Raw genomic sequence first — 18,573 nt, 5'->3', positions numbered from 1 at the left:
ACAACCAATGAAGAGATGACCTTGCTTATAAAGTCTCCCTGAATCAAGAACCAGATGTATTTTTTCTCTTCTGCCACTACCAAGATGTTTCACTTATCTCCTTGGCTGCATCAGTTCCTGCTTTCCCCTGCATGCTCTATGGCAGGGGTAGGGAACCTTGGCTCTCCAGCTGGTGCAGAACTACAACTCCCAGCATGCATACTTGCTCTGCTGTTCTTGGAACTCCCATGGAAGTGAATGGAGCATGATGGGAGTTGTAGTTTCACAGCAGCTGGAGAGCCAAGGTTCTCTACCCCTGCTCCATGGTTTGGTGTCTTCGCTCCCACCCCATATAGGGGAGGGGTCCTCGTCCAATAGTAGTGACGCCTCATTGCAGCTTTTCTCACCTACACCCAATTAATCCTCTTTTGGTGGCTCTGCAGTGTCAGGTATAACTTTCCTTTATCACTGGTAGAGGCGGAGGGGGGCAGAGCTTCTCCCTGCTCTTCGTTCTATGACTCTCTGGAACTTGGGCAGAGGGGGCATTTCTTGCTGTTACAGATTCTGTATGAAATGGAAAAAATAACCTTGATACCCACAGATACTCACTCACAGGTGCTGTGCAGTCCCATAGTAGTCTGTGGCCACCAGGATACAGTGCAACGCATGCGCTAGCAGTACAGCCATGTGTGGGATGAAGCAGGACAGGTAGAGGGGACCAGTTATAACATATCCTTCGTCCTGGAGGGTTTCGTTACTTTAAAACATTTCTTAGGTTTGTGGATTGTCAGTCACCATACAATGTAGAATGTATTGGGTTCCAGTGAAGTGTATCTGGGGTTTCAGAAAACTTGTGACATGTCAGAACTTCTGGCAGCGCTAACCCTGCAGAGCCAATTAAAGCGGATGGGGCACGGGGCACAGCACTCGGCTGGGTAGTTCTGCTCCTTCTGACCTGTCGCTATGAGAGGTTTCTGAAGTGACAGGCATACTTGAAAGAGAATTTAATGTCATGCTCGGCTCCTCAGGCACGTGTGTGTTGATATACTCGCCTATAGATGTGAGTTATGTCTACAGTGACCTATGTATATGGATGAGACCACTAGTTCTAAGATCAGGACTCAGGTTTGTATAGAGTCTATACAATAGACCATGTCTTCTATGCAGTTATTTATTAGACTTGTCCTATTTATTCTACATTGACACTACCTGTTATAGATATTCGCTTATATTTTGCTAAGAGGAGGGGTTCCTAATTGGGTCTAAAAAGGGTCTATGATAGACCCTTTAAATGTTATTTACATGGACACTGAAACTCATACCAAGTAACATGGGAGATGAGTTCATGGCAGGAGTGGAATCCTATCTGCGGTGGGAGCAGCACATGTCCTGCAGAAGGTCTGTGACATGTTTATTATCTGCGGGTAATGGACTAATAAGACATGGTCCTTTAATCTCTGTACGAAGGAGTTCAACATCTGCTTTGGTGTGTGATACTGGAGCACATTAATATAGAACAGTCTTGGCAGAAGAATATCATGACAACAGAACCCCGTTGCTCGTTGTACAGGTGGAGTAAGCTCTAAATTTATCCCTTCCTATGCTGCCCCAACCCAGAGAACCATAAACATGACAGAATTCATGAGAATGGACAGCACTGGGGTACGGGGTCAACTTCTGCATGTCATTTTCTTCCTGCGTTTGCATGGGATTCCCTAAAGTTTTCCAATATCCTGCTGTAATAAATGAGAGATTATAGACGTGCTGAATGTAGAGACTGTCAGAAGTGATGGTTGTCTATGTACAGTGCAGTGTATTCATTATATGAGAAAAAATTAGGAAATTTTAGGGAAGACCAAATATGATGTCCTAAACGTGTGTGGGTCGTTGTAGGACTGACAACGGTGAAGAATTACAACAGTCGTTTCTGCCATTGAAAACAAGGACCAGGATCCATTCAAAATCAGTGGGGGTTGTGTCTCCTCTACCACCACATTCTCACCAGCAAGTTACCTGACATGTGATTGACATGTCGTAAAAGTCAATTATTTAACCATAAAATAAATATCTGTCTTGTTTGACATATTTAAGAGGCCATAAGGGCCATTTTCTGACTACACAGTATTACCACAAAAAATCTGCGATGTTACTATTTTTAATGCAAAGTCATTTGCTTTCATTAAAAAACTTTTCTTCATTCACTTTTGCTTATTTACCCCCCACTTTACCATCCACATTTCTATATTGCAGAAAAAAAAGTTAATCTTTTAGCAAAAAATTAAAAAATTTGGATGATAAACACTGAAAAAACGGCATTGTGCTCTCTATATTGTATCCATATTTTTATACGCAAGTATGAATGAACCCTAAGTTGTCTTTCATTCTTCTCGCGCCTCCATAATCCCAGCATGCTGCTCCGTTCTCACCGGGAGCCCTCGAAGCCTCTTATAAAACTGTCATGGACTCTCACTGCGGCGGTTATTGTCTCCATGTGGGCGAGATTAAAAGTTGCCGCCACCACACTTTCCGTGCAGATTTCTCACTTTCATGTTGAGGTCTTGGCCCCCTGCCTCATAAGCCTGGGTCAGCTGTTATCACACAAGCCTCCTATTGTGGTCCTAGAATATGGCGGAGATGACAAGAAGCAGGCCAGACGCTGCTCCCTGGCCACCGCACACCGTGCAGGGCACACGTCTGGCTGGCAGATGTGAGACTAGCTGTCAGGCCGCCTCTCCAGAGCAGGAAATCTCTCCTTTTACACTGAAAATAAATATAACCCTGGGCTCCTTCACTCAAGTGTCGAGCTCCTGAACTGCAGAGTACTCAAGAATAAGAGCTGGAGGAGGCTCCGTATGGCCTGGAGATCCGTGCAGCTCCTGATGGGAGTCGTGGGCCAAGTGAACACTGGCTCCTTCTAGGGACATTTAAGCTAAAACATTCTTAATTTGACTTTTTTTTTTTTTAAAATAAGTTATTCTCCTCTTTCAGGTTATTAAAATGTTCTTCATAGCTATAATGGCTCCTGGGAAAGCTTGGTGCTCACTGATATAAGCGGACATTGCAGCCTTCTGTTGTGTTGTCGCCTAACTTTCTCTAGGTGGCAGTTCTGCTAGTTATCCTAGTATGTGAGAAAAAGAAACACATCCCCACAAATCGTGGCAACTTTGCTGTTTAAGACTCTAGGAAAGCTGAGTGAAAACCTGAGCAATTTGACGGCTTTCCTTGATGGAGCGCAACACATACAACAATACAACCATCAGGAATTTGTATTATATCAATAATGATGATTTTTTTTTTTATTAATTCCAGAAATCTTGGAAAAATTGGTGTAGTATGTGCAGGTGCTGTGCGTATCTGTAAATGATTGTGTAATGAAAAGTTCTTGTGGTTTTCAAGATCTTTGCTTGGTGTCAGTGAATGGAAACATTGACATTCAGAGTCTATCCAGTTCTGGGCTAGTTAAAGTATTGCTAAGCTTTGTCTTGTACTTGTACCTTTGTCACGCTAGTATGGCCAGGGTGGGTTATAGAGCTATCCGATATGTTGAAAATAAAATAAAATACTGTGCATGAATACGAAAATACATTTTTAGATCTTGTTGTGCCATTTGTTTGTGATATGTGGGGTCCAAGTATACCCTAAGTTACTCTTTCTGCACTAGTAAAATGGGTTCTCAGATTTGGATAATTTCTACTTGTTATAAGGGTTTCTTGACAAAAACTGATTACAGAGCCCCCTCCCCTGGAGGTGAGACCCCCACCATGGATAAACAGTACATGAACAGCATTGCACATACCCAGTATTTGCAGTGACCAAACTAGTTTTCACTCCTCTTATTTCCATTGTATTTGTTGCCACTTTAATATTCACTCGGACTTGAGGCTGTAATCCCTTCATGATCCCTGTTTTCGGTTCCTTCATCAAATAATATCTTTGACATTGTTCGGATTGTTCTCCGTTATTAGCAATTACATAAGTGCCTGGCTGACCTCCACTTTGAGGACCGGTTACTTTACTATCTGTATTATCTGCAGCATCCAGGTCAGAATCTCATATTCTTCTTCTTTTCTGTCTCCCATAGCATTAACAATAAGCTCCAGCAGCCGGAGGCAGCCTCTGGGGTCTTGGAGTTTGCCATGAAGCATTATGGGGAATTGGTAAGTGCATCCTAAGTTCAAGGTAGTTGTATAATTGGACTTGAGATTCTTTCCACAGGAATAACATACATCCTATATGTGAGCTAGTAACAGTAACTACCACGAAGACTGATACCAATTCAGCTGAATGACTATGAAAGAGAAAATATGGGTAAAAATGTGACTGCATATCAGTATAGATGAATTGGACCAGATGGAGCTAATAGGTCAAACCCCTGACTCCGACACCTCCATTTGTAAACTAGACTTCATCTTCTGCCTTGACTCCGACTCCTTCATAAATGACTGACTGTCATGGTCAGATAGATGCAGTAAAGATCCTTTAAAGGGATCCTATCACTCAGACACAATTTGTTTTAGGTACTACGTCAGAATAGCCTTAAGAAAGGCTATTTGTCTCCTATCTTTTGTTGTTTTCTCCGTGCAGCTGTTCGCCTACAATCTCGGTTCTTGTCAGTATGCAAATTAGCTCTCTTGCAGCACTGGGGGCGGGCCCCAGTACTCAAACAGCACTGGGGGCGGCCCCAATTCTGTGAGAGAACTCTCTCCAGCGCCACCTCCATCTTCTTCAGCAGCATCCTCTTCAGCCTCTTCTTCCGGGGGTGGCTTGTAACCTCTAGGCTTCGGGCCTTGGGCAGAGCAGACTGCGCATGCCCACAGGCCACAAGAAAATGGCCACTTGCACAGTATTGTAAGCGGCCATTTTCTTGTGGCCTGTGGGCATGCGCAGTCTGCTCTGCCCAAGGCCCGAGGCCTAGAAGTTGGAAGCCACTGCCTGAAGAAGAGGCTGAAGAGGATGCTGCTGAAGAAGATGGAGGCGGCGCTGGAGAGAGTTCTCCCGCAGCATTGGTGACACCCCCAAAGCTGCAAGAGAACTCATTTGGATCCCGGCGAAAACCGGTATTTCTACAGAACGGCGGCGCAGAGAAGACATCTAAAGGTAGGAGAAGAATAGCCTTTCTTAAGGCTATTCCGACATAGTACCTAGAAAAAATTTTGTTTGAGTGATAGGATCCCTTTAATGCAATAAAAAGAATGAACGTAATATGTTACAAACTATTTATCTAATTAATTATACAATATTAATAATTGTATACTGCAATTAAAAGATAATTTTATTTGGATTCATTTTTTTACAATTCCACCCAAAATTGGCCCAGACTCAGACTCCAAGTCTTTCAGCCATGGTCTGAAGCAGTAAAGCTCCTCTAAGGCACTAAAAAGCCTGAGAGATATTATATAACAAACTATACATCCAATTAATTAATACAATTAAAAATAGACATTTATTTTAGATTCATTCTTTCTAACTCCACCCAAAATCAGTCTGGACTCCAACTCCACAGCCATCAGGTCATTGTGACAACCCCTATGAGCATGGTAATAACCTCCAATAGTGGTTATTGCCATATTTCAGTTTCCACCATATTTCCAGGTACCAGAGTGCTTGCACATATAAGACAGTGGTGCTTTTTCTCTTACTTTACGAAATGCTAGAGTTGCAGTGAAGACTGGCACAATAAGCAAAGCTAGGGGACATGTAAACGGTTTCACGCTGCAGGTTAATATGTTTTCATTGCTCATCTCACTATTCTTTACACTTGAACACTACCCCATTCTAGGCAGGGAACTGCAGTTTTGTTCATCCAGAGCATCCTTGTTCATGAGCAGAAGGAAATCTAGTAAAGAAGTGCAGAGGAGATGAGTGTGGGGAGTCATAACCCTGCTGAACAGTCAGTGTGAAATCTCACGGGGTCAGTAGTGGCCTCTGCCACTTTTTGGAAATGTACCATCTGTTAGACACATGACTCAAAGAAGTGAATAGAATATTTCTAGGCTTAATAAATGGGGAGGTTGCAGTGGATCCTATAGAAGTTCCTTGTGTATGTGATCAGCCCATTGCCCCGTTATGCCAACATTATGGGATGTCGATGAGAGAAGTGTCTATTCTGGAGGCGAGCCCCTGTCTATGGCCTCTACACAAAGGCCGACTGTTCTCCTAGCAGCCGTAATTGCTTCCTGTAGTTACTGTAAGTTACATCTCTCTTGGTTACATCACTCGCTCTCTCCGCTCTGGGAGAATAACGTCATTGTGCTGGGCATCTCGTACAGCACTGCCCTGGATCTCCACAAATCATTCTCAAAGCCAAAATGAAGGCTGGCTTTCTCAGCTTATTCCCCGAGGTGCCGGGTCATTCTATTAGACCCTGGGGTAGGGAGCAGTGACCTCAGCCCATCTAGAGTCCTGGAAGAAAGGGGCTGGATAAAAGCCGCGGTTGGACACTTAGTGGTTTAACCACAGCTTTCTAGGAAGGTCCTGAAGTCAAGAATCCCACAAACCTAAACCACATGGAGTAAGGCTTTTGTTTTCATTGCAAGCATCTTGCATACAGTATGTGGTCACTGCCATGTTCTCCTGTGTCTGTGAAGTTTACAATGAGTCTACACTTGGCAGAGACTTTTTTTCCCAATTTGATTGTTGATTTTTTTTTTTTTTTTTTTTTTTTTTTTAAAGCATTTAAAATCATAGAAATGATCAGCTACATATATAGAAAAGCCAATGGGACAAAATAGGCGAGAAAAAAATACTATTTATTTAAATTTTATTTTATTTTTTCCATTTGACTATATTCAAAAAAAAGAAACCTCTTGCAATTTTCACCCTAGCCCCTAATCCTAATAAAAGACTGACACCAATTCTGTAGGGTTTTCTTTGTAACAGTCTCCTCATTTATATCACAGACAGGATTACAATAGAAGATCACATCTATAGATAATACATAACACCCACTGCATCCAATACCGACAATGAATGATGTGTCTCCCTGCTGTCCCATAGACTTCATTGAGTCAACTCCAGTTCATTTATTGCTGTTTGCCTCCATGACACTGCTGTAAAGCATATCGCTAAACGCTGTTAATGAAGAAGAGGAAAATCATGAGCAAGATGACAGCCTCTATAGTTGTGTATAGAAAAGAGAATAAATCTACAGTCAGAAGATAAAATTAGATTTTAAAAGTGTTTGTATTTCACTGTCTGATTTTGCTAAATAAAATAAATTGGTTATTCGCTCCCTTTTTGGACGTTGTGGAAATGCAGCTTTTTTTGTTGCAGATTTTTCTGCGTTTGTTTTATCTCCAAAGCAAACAATGGCTATAAAAGCAATAGGAAATATATAGGAAGTGCCAAGGGCTAGTTCACACGTGTTAGGGTGGTCGAGGAATTTAGTCAGGAAATAAATCCACTTCAGGAATTGGGAAGCTTTTTTTTGGAGCTTTTTTTGGAGCTTTTTTTTTTTTTTTTTACATGAGCTGGTTTTTGGAGCATTTTTTTTTTTGTTTCATGTTTTTTCCTCCAGCACAGTGAATGGACCTTGAAAAATATCGCTGGGGGTTTTTGAGGCGTTTTTGCCCCCCCCCCCCCCCAAAAAAAAAAAAAAAAGCGACAAAAATACTAGCAGTTTTTCTGCCTCCCATAGACTTGTATTGATTTCCTGAGGCGGAATCCAACTGAAGAAAGGCCATGTCGCTTCTTTTTCCGCTAGCAGAAAAAAACCCTAGTGGAAAAAAGAACGCTAGTGATCTACATAGCCCTATATTGGGAGGGGGCGGATTCAGCGTCCAAATCCACCCCCTCTTGCCCCGTGTGAACGAGCCCTTATACTTCTATCTACTGCTCAATCTACACCTGACTTTGGCAAAATCCGCAACAAAAAAAGCTGTGTTTCTGCAACGTGGGGCCTCAACCTAAAGCGGTTTTGGAGTGTAGATTGTGATGACCTATAAAAATCAGGTCAGTGGGGTCCAACACCGAGGACACCAAGTGGTCAGCTACTATTGCAAGCCAGAGAGTGCACAGAATGTGGAAGCGGACAGTTTACTGTATTCATTGGACTGGGAACTGAGCGATAGTAACCAGGTACAGACACTATACATTGCTAATGGCTTTGTGCACTGTGCTAGTTCCAATGGCCAAGTGTTTGACCCCACCAATCTGATGATGACCTATCCTAGGTTTAATCAGGGAGCTCGAAAGAGGTGAAGGCTTTCCAATATATGGTAAGATTTATTACTCAGCAGTCCTTCCATCCTTCCTATCCCTTGTAGGAGATTCAGGCCACCTGGTATGAGAAGCTCCATGAATGGGAGGATGCTCTGGCTGCCTACGACAAAAAGATTGAAGTGAACAAGGAGGACTCAGAGCTGGTTTTGGGGCGCATGCGGTGTTTGGAAGCTCTTGGGGAATGGTAAGTTAAGATGTCTTTGCTTTGTATATTTTGATACTTTTCATTTCAGCCAAGCGAGTCTCATAGACTTGGATCCATCACTATTAACCAGAGTGCAGGGCTATTATCTTATTTCCTGTTTTGTTTGCCATACATCGGCTCTTAGAACTTGAGAATCTTTTCAGGACGGTGTCTTATAGCGTGGTTTGGTGCACATTGTGACCACTAGGTGGCACCGAAAAGCATTCTCTCTCGGCAGGATGAATACCACAGGGCTCGCATTATATCTTATGTAACAGGTATGCAATGTGTGTGTGCTGTTCCGTCATGTTACTGAGGTGAATGAGAGGCAAGAATAATAGTCAGCATGCCGTGCATCACCTGTGTAAGTGGCAACATCTCAAGCCTGGAGTTTATATGGGGGATTTATGCAATGAAAAAAATATCACAGCACAAATTGCATTTATTTTTTTCTACTCTTGGATGAAAAACTGCACTATGGGCAACAAAGTCAGTTTTTTAGACAATTTTCAGACTTCTGCATCATAGATCATTTTGATTTCTTAAAAATTAACTAAACTCAAGATCAGACTACACTGGTATGTGTATAGTGACCAAACAAATAGACTTGGGGTTTTGAACAAGGGCACACTGATATTTGGGGTTTCATATAAAGGACGCTTTGGGTACCCTAATGAAGGGGCATACTGATACTCTGGGTCACAGAAATGCCTGACAATGACACTGACTCCCCGGTGAAGGAAACTGCTTGATAAGGGACACGCTGAAATCTTGGTCTCCTGATGAAAGTATAAATATAAATTAATTATGCCACATGTATTACAAGAAGCCCTTAACCATTTCCCACCAAGCCATGCCCCATTTCTTGGCTAAGCCACACCTCTTGTCAGACGAGGTGCAAAATCTGCCTTATCCGTTGATAAATGTTGTGTACGGCATGTTTGCCAGGTTTTTGGTGCGTATTTTGCCCGTATTCTGGCACATTTTCTTTAATAAATTTCTCAGGCATCCCTGACAAGACCCTTTCGGAGTACCTCAAGAATTACACTTGGGATCCCTGAGGAAGAACATAGTGATTTTGGGAGCCCCTGAGTATGGACACACTGACATTTGGTGTCCTCAATAAAGGACACGCTGACAAGGGGGTCACAGAAGAATAGAGCTGGATTGTAGTAGTTTGTGATACATTGCAGTTTCTAAGAGTGCTGCAAAATACCAACTCCATGTACTGTAGTTGTAACAGAACCCAGCAGCAGTCAGAGTAATTCTTTCTCATATTTTTTTTGCTGTCACAGAGGTATTATACATGTAAAATATGTGGAAAATCTTTATAGCATATCACCTATAGCAATCCAGGTGTGCATTTCTGTCCTTCACGTGCGTGTAATACACATGTCACCTGTCATGCCGCTCACATGATGGCTCAGACGTTACACCTAATGACTGAGGGAATTTTCTTCTCCGGCTCCCAACTCTTTCATGGAAAGATCATTAAATGCCTGGCCCAGAGGCGGCTGATATTTGCTCTATCCTCACCCGCTGATTTTTAATTGTCATAAATAAACAGCAAATGACGGATGTAGTCTGAGACATTCTAAGTATGTGGGGAGGGGGGCATAAAAACACTTGCTCTAAAAGACCTCTCTTCTTTGGAGACCGTAAATCTCTGCTCATAAACATGATGAAGTTTTTCTGGGGGCCTTTTGAAACAGATTTCAGTGAAATGTCTTAAAATGCAATTGTTCGCATGTACTTGGAAGAAGCGAAGAACAAGTCATAACTATCTGATAGATATGCAGAGTGAATGTTTGATCATAAATGCAACTTTTTTTTTTTTAAAGTTCCAAATACTTCTAAATTCTGTAGCCAGCGATAGGGGGAGCGCTTACTGCATGCTTACTATACATTGACGTCCATAGTTAAAGGTAACCTGTCACTAAACCACCAGCTTGGTATTGGCTTATTTTGGTCCTGAAAAAAAAAAGCTTCCTAATTTAGGAAGCTTTTTTGGACCTTGCCACGCTTTTAGGAGGTTTTTTTGGAGCTATTTTTTTGTAAAAACAGCTTCAAAAGAAGCCAGGCTGTTTTCCCCTCCCGTAAAGTGAATGGGCCGAGAAAAAAAAGCCTTGCTGTTTCGGTCGCTATCTTTTGCAAAAAAGCTAGGCGTTTTTCACCTCCCATTCACTTCTATTGCTTTCTTCAGGCGGAAAATGCCTGAAAAAAAGGTCATGTCGCTTCTTTTTTTCTGCTAGCAGAAAAAAAAAGCTAGCAGTCTACATAGACCACTATTGTAAAGGGGCTGATTTTGAAGCGAAATCCTCTGTCAAAATCAGCCTCTTTGCGAGATTTTTCTTAGATGAGTCCAGGACTTGAAACTATTTTCCACATTTGTGTATGAGGCTGGATATACAGTAGCTATAACAACCAGAATAAAAACCCTCCATTCTTTACACTGCTGGTCGACTCAGGGAACTGAAAACAGCACAGAATAGAAATTTACAAAGTGTATTTTTCCATGTGATGACTGAACAGCAGGTTAATATTTGCACATTCACTGATTTGTTTTATACAGTGGCACGTATGTACAGTTTGTGGACATTAGTGGGGGTGTTAAACACACCCATAGCATTGTATGATCATCTAGACACAAGACAGATGAACTCACCCGTCCATCAGAGTCACTAATCCATTGATGTATGGAAACTTCTACTGAAGATGAGTCATTCTCTTCCAGCTTGTAAAGGATTGGGGATCTTAAATGTAATTTAATGCACAATGTCTTCCCCTGAGTATACGTGAAGAATGGGCAAATAAGTCTGTCCTCTCAAAAAAACAATCTGATTTTTTTTTTCCTTTTCTTTGGTGTGATTGAGGACTTCTATACTCATTATTAAATAAACAACCCAAAATAAAGGGGATTTCTAGGAGATTTTTAGATACCATGGGTTTTATTCAGCCTGAGATTATTCTGTTCTTTAACAATTGATGACCCATCCATAAGGATCTGTGTGCACTACCGTCATTCTAGTCCGTGGCGGTCATCTGTCATAGGATGAAAAAGTCCTGCATCTGTCTGTTAATGTCCGTTGCTCTTATCCTGTGACGGTAGTGTGAACCTCCCCTAAGGTAGGGCATCCTTTTTAGATCACCAGAGGTCCCAATGTTGGGACCCCTGCAAATCAGCCGTTTCCTGTGACCATGCAGTAGTTATGAGTACTACAGGGGTATCCATAGACTTGAATGTGACACTTGCGCAGTATTCGCACTATTAAAAGTACAGAGAATGGCGCTGCAGCTTATGAGGTCCTGAGGATACGGCTTGCTCTGATCTATCGCTTTCTTCAATAGGATTCAGAGCAGAGCAAGTGAATTGTGAGGAGGTTTCGCCCCTCTTTCTCTAGCAGGTCAGCTGGCAAAAGTAGGCTGTGTTAGGGAACCATGTTAGAATAGAAGATGGCAGGCCAACCATAATTGACACATAAAATAAGACTGATATTTCTAAAACATACACAAGAGCCTTTACATTATTCTTATAATAGCCGTAAGCTCCTCCATCTGTCAGGAGAATCAATATTAAACTAGCCATAGCGCATTGTGGGGCAAACTATCCTTTCCTTTTTTATAGACTCAAACAAATGCACAATTTCCACTAAAAATACCATCTTTATAACAAATTGCAAGTGCAACAGGCGCATGCCAGATTCGGCAGGGGCTCCATCTCCAATCAACCAAAAGCATCATTGCCAGGTTGGATGAGTTGCAGCCCCTTATTCCTCATAGGTCAGATAAGCAGAAATACCAAGAATGCTGATCCATTGCTGTGGTAGCATCAATGCAGAAAATACTCATTGTACAGCTTAAGCTTAAACTCTGTCGTAATACAGGTGCAGAGTTAGTTACAGTGTGTGTGAAGTCTCTTCTGTAATGAAATGGTGAAAATCTTGAGTCTATTGTAGAATTTAGTTTTCATGACTCTTAGTATTCAATAGAAAATGATTTAAAAAAAAACCTTATAAATATCCTGGAGGAGAGAGAACTTCTATATAATTTTGTACAGAATATTTGGGTATCTGAACATCTATTCCAATGGAATGCAGTGTGACCTGTACAGGGCATAGAACGACCACGTTGTGACCACTAGCCCCCACCCCCAGACAATAGTAACAAGGGGTGAAGTTCTGACAGTAGTGTAAATATGGGTGACATTTCAGGCAGGACGAGCTTAGTGCTTGTGTGTGGCCTCTACAGGTAACCTACATACCCAACTGTGAACAGAAACTGCAAACGTGGACATATGATACTCTAGGTACCCATTCTCATGCCTGTTGCAGGGTTCGACTTCTATTCCCATGGGTCATTATATGAAGTGCAAAAGATGAACACGAGGAGCAAACATTTGCTTTAAATTGTGACAGAGGAGCCATTCTGCTGGTGCTCACATCTGGATTTATTCAGTGTTTAACATCTAACCTTTGCCTTTACACAGCGGAAAAATAACTACAGGCGAGAAAATTGCGATAAGGATCAGTTCACACTCAGGCTAAAATAGCTTTCACTGTGTTAGTGGACTATTATATAAGGTATTATCACTTCCTATTCATTACACTGTAAATGACGCTGCCAAACAGTTCTCAAGTTCAACCAATGGCTTGGAATGGACATGACTGAAGGAAATAAGTATTCTCTACATTTACATAAGAATCAATGCTATTTTTCTCTAAAAAGATATCTCCCCTAGGATATATGTTGTATGCAGATAATTTTTACCCAGGTGCAGAACTTTACATTATCCATACTGAGCCTCATTTGCCATGTGGATGCCCAAACACTCTCTGTCCAAGTCTGCTTATAGCCTGTGTACATCCTCCATAGACTGCACGGTACTACATAGATTGGTATAAAAATAGAGACAGCGCTATTAATCTCATCTTCTATATCATTAATAAATAAGTTATATAAAAGCGGACCTAGCACTGAATCCGGGGGTACACCACTTATATCAGAGGAACCAGCACTGAGCCCTGGGGTACACCACTTATAACAGTGGACCTAGCACTGAATCCTGGGGTACACTACTTATATCAGAGGACTCAGCACTGAGCCCTGGGGTACACCACTTATAACAGTGGACCTAGCACTGAATCCTGGGGTACACTACTTATATCAGAGGACTCAGCACTGAGCCCTGGGGTTTACCACTTATAACAGTGGACCTAGCACTGAATCCTGGGGTACACCGCCTATAACAGAGGACCCAGTACTGAGCCCTGGGGTACACCACTTATAGCAGTGGACCTAGCACTGAATCCTGGGTTGCATCACTTATTACAGAGAACCAGTCTGAGCTTCAGTAATTGACCACAACTCACTTACCAGCAAATCACCAACGGCTCTGAAAAAATATGATGTATTGGTGTAATGCATTGTTTATATACTGTACATGTAATAGGGTCCAAACCAACAAAATCACATCTGAAACGTCACTTTCAATGGTACAAAATATAACGTTAAAAGATTGTGCTAACCAACAAGTGTGACTATACGCTATAACATACGGGCACCAGGAACATTTAGGCACCAGTTGTTTTTATTGTTGGGGATCTGACTGCTGGGATGGTGGATAACTGTCTACATTAGGAATATCCTTTGAAGGGATTTTTCAGGATATTGATGGTTCATCCTTGTATAGGGTATCAGTATCAGATTGGTGTTAGTCTGCCTTTCAGCACTCCCATCAGTCTGATAGTGGATGCTTGTACTATGGATAGTCCATTTAAAGAAGCCATCCTACTCCCCTTACCCTTGGGGTCATGTCCACATGGATGTGTGAAAAATTGAGTTGCATCCCTCAACAAAAGGCCGATTTTCTTTTTACCTTTGGTAATTCTGAGTGTCTGCATAGTTGTCTGCCTTATTCTCCATGTCATGTCCTCCTCAATCTGGATAAATAGAAACTTGCTGTAGGCATAGATTAAAGAAGAAAGCTTGGTTGAATTTATGGCCACATGGGTGACTTGCCCTGGGTTCCACTTTTGGTACCCCCTGATAATGATTTTGTTGGGGAATCCAGGTGTTTGCCTTGTCATAATTGGTGCAGGGGAAATATAGGGACTAGAGATGAGCGAACACTGTTCGGATGAGCCGATCCGAACAGCACGCTCCCATAGAAATGAATGGAAGCACCTGTGACGCCGGCCGGCCGCCGGCAAAGTCTGCGTGCCAGGTGCTTCCATTCATTTCTATGGGAGCGTGCTGTTCGGATCGGCTCATCCGAACAGTGTTCGCTCATCTCTAGTAGGGACGTTCATGTTATGCAAGGCTGGATGGAGCCACTCCTACGGACTGGCTCTTCATTCTCAAGCAAGGGACTATCTATAATTTCCATGTACCCTAATACAGACAGTTATTGTCTTCATTAGACTACCATTAGAAAGAAACATCTGATTTATATAAAGAAACTAACAAAACATTCAGTTAAACTTTGCAGAAATCCACAAAAAAACACAAAATAGTTCCATCAGATAAGTTCTTGAATTGTGCTCGTATTACTTACACTATTTTGTGAATGAAACTTGACTATTTCTCAGTGTATAGTGTTTGGGGACAACTCTGAATTTATTCTGTTTATGTAAGACTATAATCGGTTACTTTCCTGGAATCCATTTTGATGGTCAGTACCGCCTTGGCTGCCTTAGAGCAGAGCGTGCTTCCGATGTGCCAGGACTCGTGTTGGACTGCCAACTTATGGACCAAAGAGAAGCGTCCAAGCCCAGACTGGAAGAACGCAGAGCCAGGCTGTAAAGTAGGAAAATCTCACCAATGTATATTAGTGGAATTTTTAAATGTGCCCTCAATTAAAATAAAAGGAGGTGCTGGCACTGGGATGTGTTTGGGGAGTATATTTTTAGCCGGTCCATCGTAACATTGAAGACAGTGCCACGTTTTTGTGTCCACTAGAATTTATGCGTCTAGTGATGTTCATTGAGAACGTTGAACGTTGTGATTTGGATTTCACTTGACCATAGACTGAACCAGATCTATAGCTCGGATGATCTATGGCATGAATAAAGACTATTCTGATTCTACAGATGTTATAAACTAAATTCTAAATCAAACCAGTGGTTATTGAGCAATGAAAAAACACACAGAATAGTTCTGTAACCATTATAAGCAATGTGACCAGCTAATATGACTGTCACTATAGGCCCCATGGGAACCTGCTCTAACTCGAGCACATACTGATAGATTAAAAGACCCAAATGTGTGTAAGGCTAGGTTCACACCTTGTGCCTGAATTCCATTCAGGGATTCTTTCCCCATATCTACTTGAAAAATGTGGACAGGACTCTTCTCTCTGAATTATTCGGGCAGAAACCCGGGGGAACTCATTATAGTCTATGGGACCATAGGTAACCACTTTTTTTCTGTTCTATGGGTCCCCTTGGAGACCCCAAAACCAGAAACCTGAACACAGGTGTGAGCCTAACGTAAGAGATTTGGAGATTAGATTCTAAACCAATGGCTGATGGCAACCTGTACAGTGCTATAGTGTAGGTTGACTCTGGACCCTATAATTATTCCTTCTGGTGGGCCCAGTGAGCCGTAGTCCTTCATTTTATAACATAACTAAGGACTCATTCACATCTGCGCCCGGTCTCCGTTCTGCAGGTTTCCGTTTCCTGCACAAAACTGAGCAGGAGACGGAAACCTGCAGGACTCTTTCAAACCCATTCATTTGAATGGGTTTGAAAGATGTCCAGCCGTGAGCGCCGGTGAGCATTTTATGCTCTCCGCCGTGAAACAGTTTGTTTTTTTTTAAATCGGACACAGAGTTGGACATGCAGTGCTCTCTGTCCGATTTTTTTTTTTTTTTTTTTTTTTAAAACGGTTTCGCGGCGGAGAGCATAAAACGCTCACCGGTCCTCACAGCCGGACCCGGTCTGACAGCTTTCCGTCTTCTGCATGCAGAAGACGGAAAGCTGAGAACGGACTCTGGGCACTAGTGTGAACCTAGCGTAATAAGAGTCTAAAGCTGAATGATAACTTGGGAACTGTTAAAGGGGTTGTCCAGTTTCAGAAAGTAAATGTTATAGCATGTACAGTGCCTACAAGTAGTATTCAACCCCCTGCAGATTTAGCAGGTTTGATAAGATGCAAATAAGTTAGAGCCTTCAAACTTCAAACAAGAGCAGGATTTATTAGCAGATGCATAAATCTTACAAACCAAAAAGTTATGTTGCTCAGTTAAATTTTAATAAATTTTAAACATAAAAGTGTGGGTCAATTATTATTCAACCCCTAGGTTTAATATTTTGTGGAGTAACCCTTGTTTACAATTACAGCTAATAATCGTCTTTTATAAGACCTGATCAGGCCGGCACAGGTTATCTTGGCCCACTCCTCCATGCAGATCTTCTCCATGTTATCTAGGTTCTTTGGGTGTCTCATGTGGACTTTAATCTTGAGCTCCTTCCACAAGTTTTCAATTGGGTTAAGGTCAGGAGACTGACTAGGCCACTGCAACACCTTGATTTTTTCCCTCTTGAACCAGGCCTTGGTTTTCTTGGCTGTGTGCTTTGGGTCGTTGTCTTGTTGGAAGATGAATGACGACCCATCTTAAGATCCTTGATGGAGGAGCGGAGGTTCTTGGCCAAAATCTCCAGGTAGGCCATGCTATCCATCTTCCCATGGATGCGGACCAGATGGCCAGGCCCCTTGGCTGAGAAACAGTCCCACAGCATGATGCTGCCACCACCATGCTTGACTGTAGGGATGGTATTCTTGGGGTCATATGCAGTGCCATCCAGTCTCCAAACGTCACGTGTGTGGTTGGCACCAAAGATCTCGATCTTGGTCTCATCAGACCAGAGAACCTTGAACCAGTCTGTCTCAGAGTCCTCCAAGTAATCATGAGCAAACTGTAGACGAGCCTTGACATGACGCTTTGAAAGTAAAGGTACCTTACGGGCTCGTCTGGAACGGAGACCATTGCGGTGGAGTACTTTACTTATGGTATTGACTGAAACCAATGTCCCCACTGCCATGAGATCTTCCCGGAGCTCCTTCCTTGTTGTCCTTGGGTTAGCCTTGACTCTTTGGACAAGCCTGGCCTCGGCACAGGAGGAAACTTTCAAAGGCTGTCCAGGTCGTGGAAGGCTAACAGTAGTTCCATAAGCCTTCCACTTCCGGATGATGCTCCCAACAGTGGAGACAGGTAGGCCCAACTCCTTGGAAAGGGTTTTGTACCCCTTGCCAGCCTTGTGACCCTCCACGATCTTGTCTCTGATGGCCTTGGAATGCTCCTTTGTCTTTCCCATGTTGACCATGTATGAGTGCTGTTCACAAGTTTGGGGAGGGTCTTAAATAGTCAGAAAAGGCTGGAAAAAGAGATAATTAATCCAAACAGATGCATTTCACACTTCCAGGCTGATCTACCGTCCAAATGTCACAATTCCAAGTTAATTCAGAATGTGTAAACCTGCTAAATCTGCAGGGGGTTGAATACTACTTGTAGGCACTGTATAATGAAAAGCTATACAATTTTCCAATGTACATTCTGTATCAATTCCTTACTGTCTTCTAAATCTCTGCTTGTTGTCATTCTTTGTTTACTTCTAGTGGACAGAAAAACCAGTCCATGGTCATGTGATGGACAGTCCACAGTCGAGTGATGTACACAATGGTGCATTACAAATCAGGTTACTCTGACTGTTATCATATGTCATGACCTGTAGAGCCATCACATGACCATGGACTGTCCATCACATGGACGAACGATGAATCCAGCATGCAATCACTGATAAAACGTAGCCTTTATTTGAAAAAATATCCAAGATAAAAAGTGAATGAATTGATATCTGATATTTCAAGGATGATCCATGATGGCGAGTGGAAAAGACAGCGTCTGGCTGACGCGTTTCGGAGCGCTAAATGGGCTCCTTACTCATAGCCATACTCGTCCATTTGTATTTCACCTCAAGCTGGGAGGCTAGTTTCCGTGCAGGCGTATTTCACTGAGGAGGATTATAACACGGCTGAATCAAGGCGGATTCTATATGGACTATTGACTGGAGACACGTAAGTGAGCTGACACGATTTTACATTAGTTTGTTGTCCATCACATGGACTGATTTTTAGGCACTGGAAGTAAACTATGAATCACGACAAGCAGAGATATAGAAAACAATGAG

General features: G+C 42.3%; 1 protein-coding gene across 8 annotated transcripts in view; it reads left to right on the top strand.

Annotated features, from left to right (window-relative positions):
* MTOR (mechanistic target of rapamycin kinase) overlaps positions 1-18,573 on the top strand; it is a 100,312-nt gene that overhangs the window by 48,392 nt on the left and 33,347 nt on the right. For all 8 annotated transcript variants that reach the window (XM_075279963.1, XM_075279957.1, XM_075279962.1 and 5 more), the window contains 2 exons: positions 4,061-4,136; positions 8,244-8,383. In XM_075279963.1, coding sequence (XP_075136064.1) covers positions 4,061-4,136; positions 8,244-8,383 — 216 coding nt within the window. The remainder of the gene's footprint in view (positions 1-4,060; positions 4,137-8,243; positions 8,384-18,573) is intronic.

This window comes from Leptodactylus fuscus, chromosome 6 (assembly GCF_031893055.1).
Source record: "Leptodactylus fuscus isolate aLepFus1 chromosome 6, aLepFus1.hap2, whole genome shotgun sequence".
Classification (NCBI taxonomy): domain Eukaryota; kingdom Metazoa; phylum Chordata; class Amphibia; order Anura; family Leptodactylidae; genus Leptodactylus; species Leptodactylus fuscus.
The sequence above is the reverse complement of the archived record's forward strand: the minus strand, read 5'-3'. Positions and strand labels throughout refer to the sequence as shown.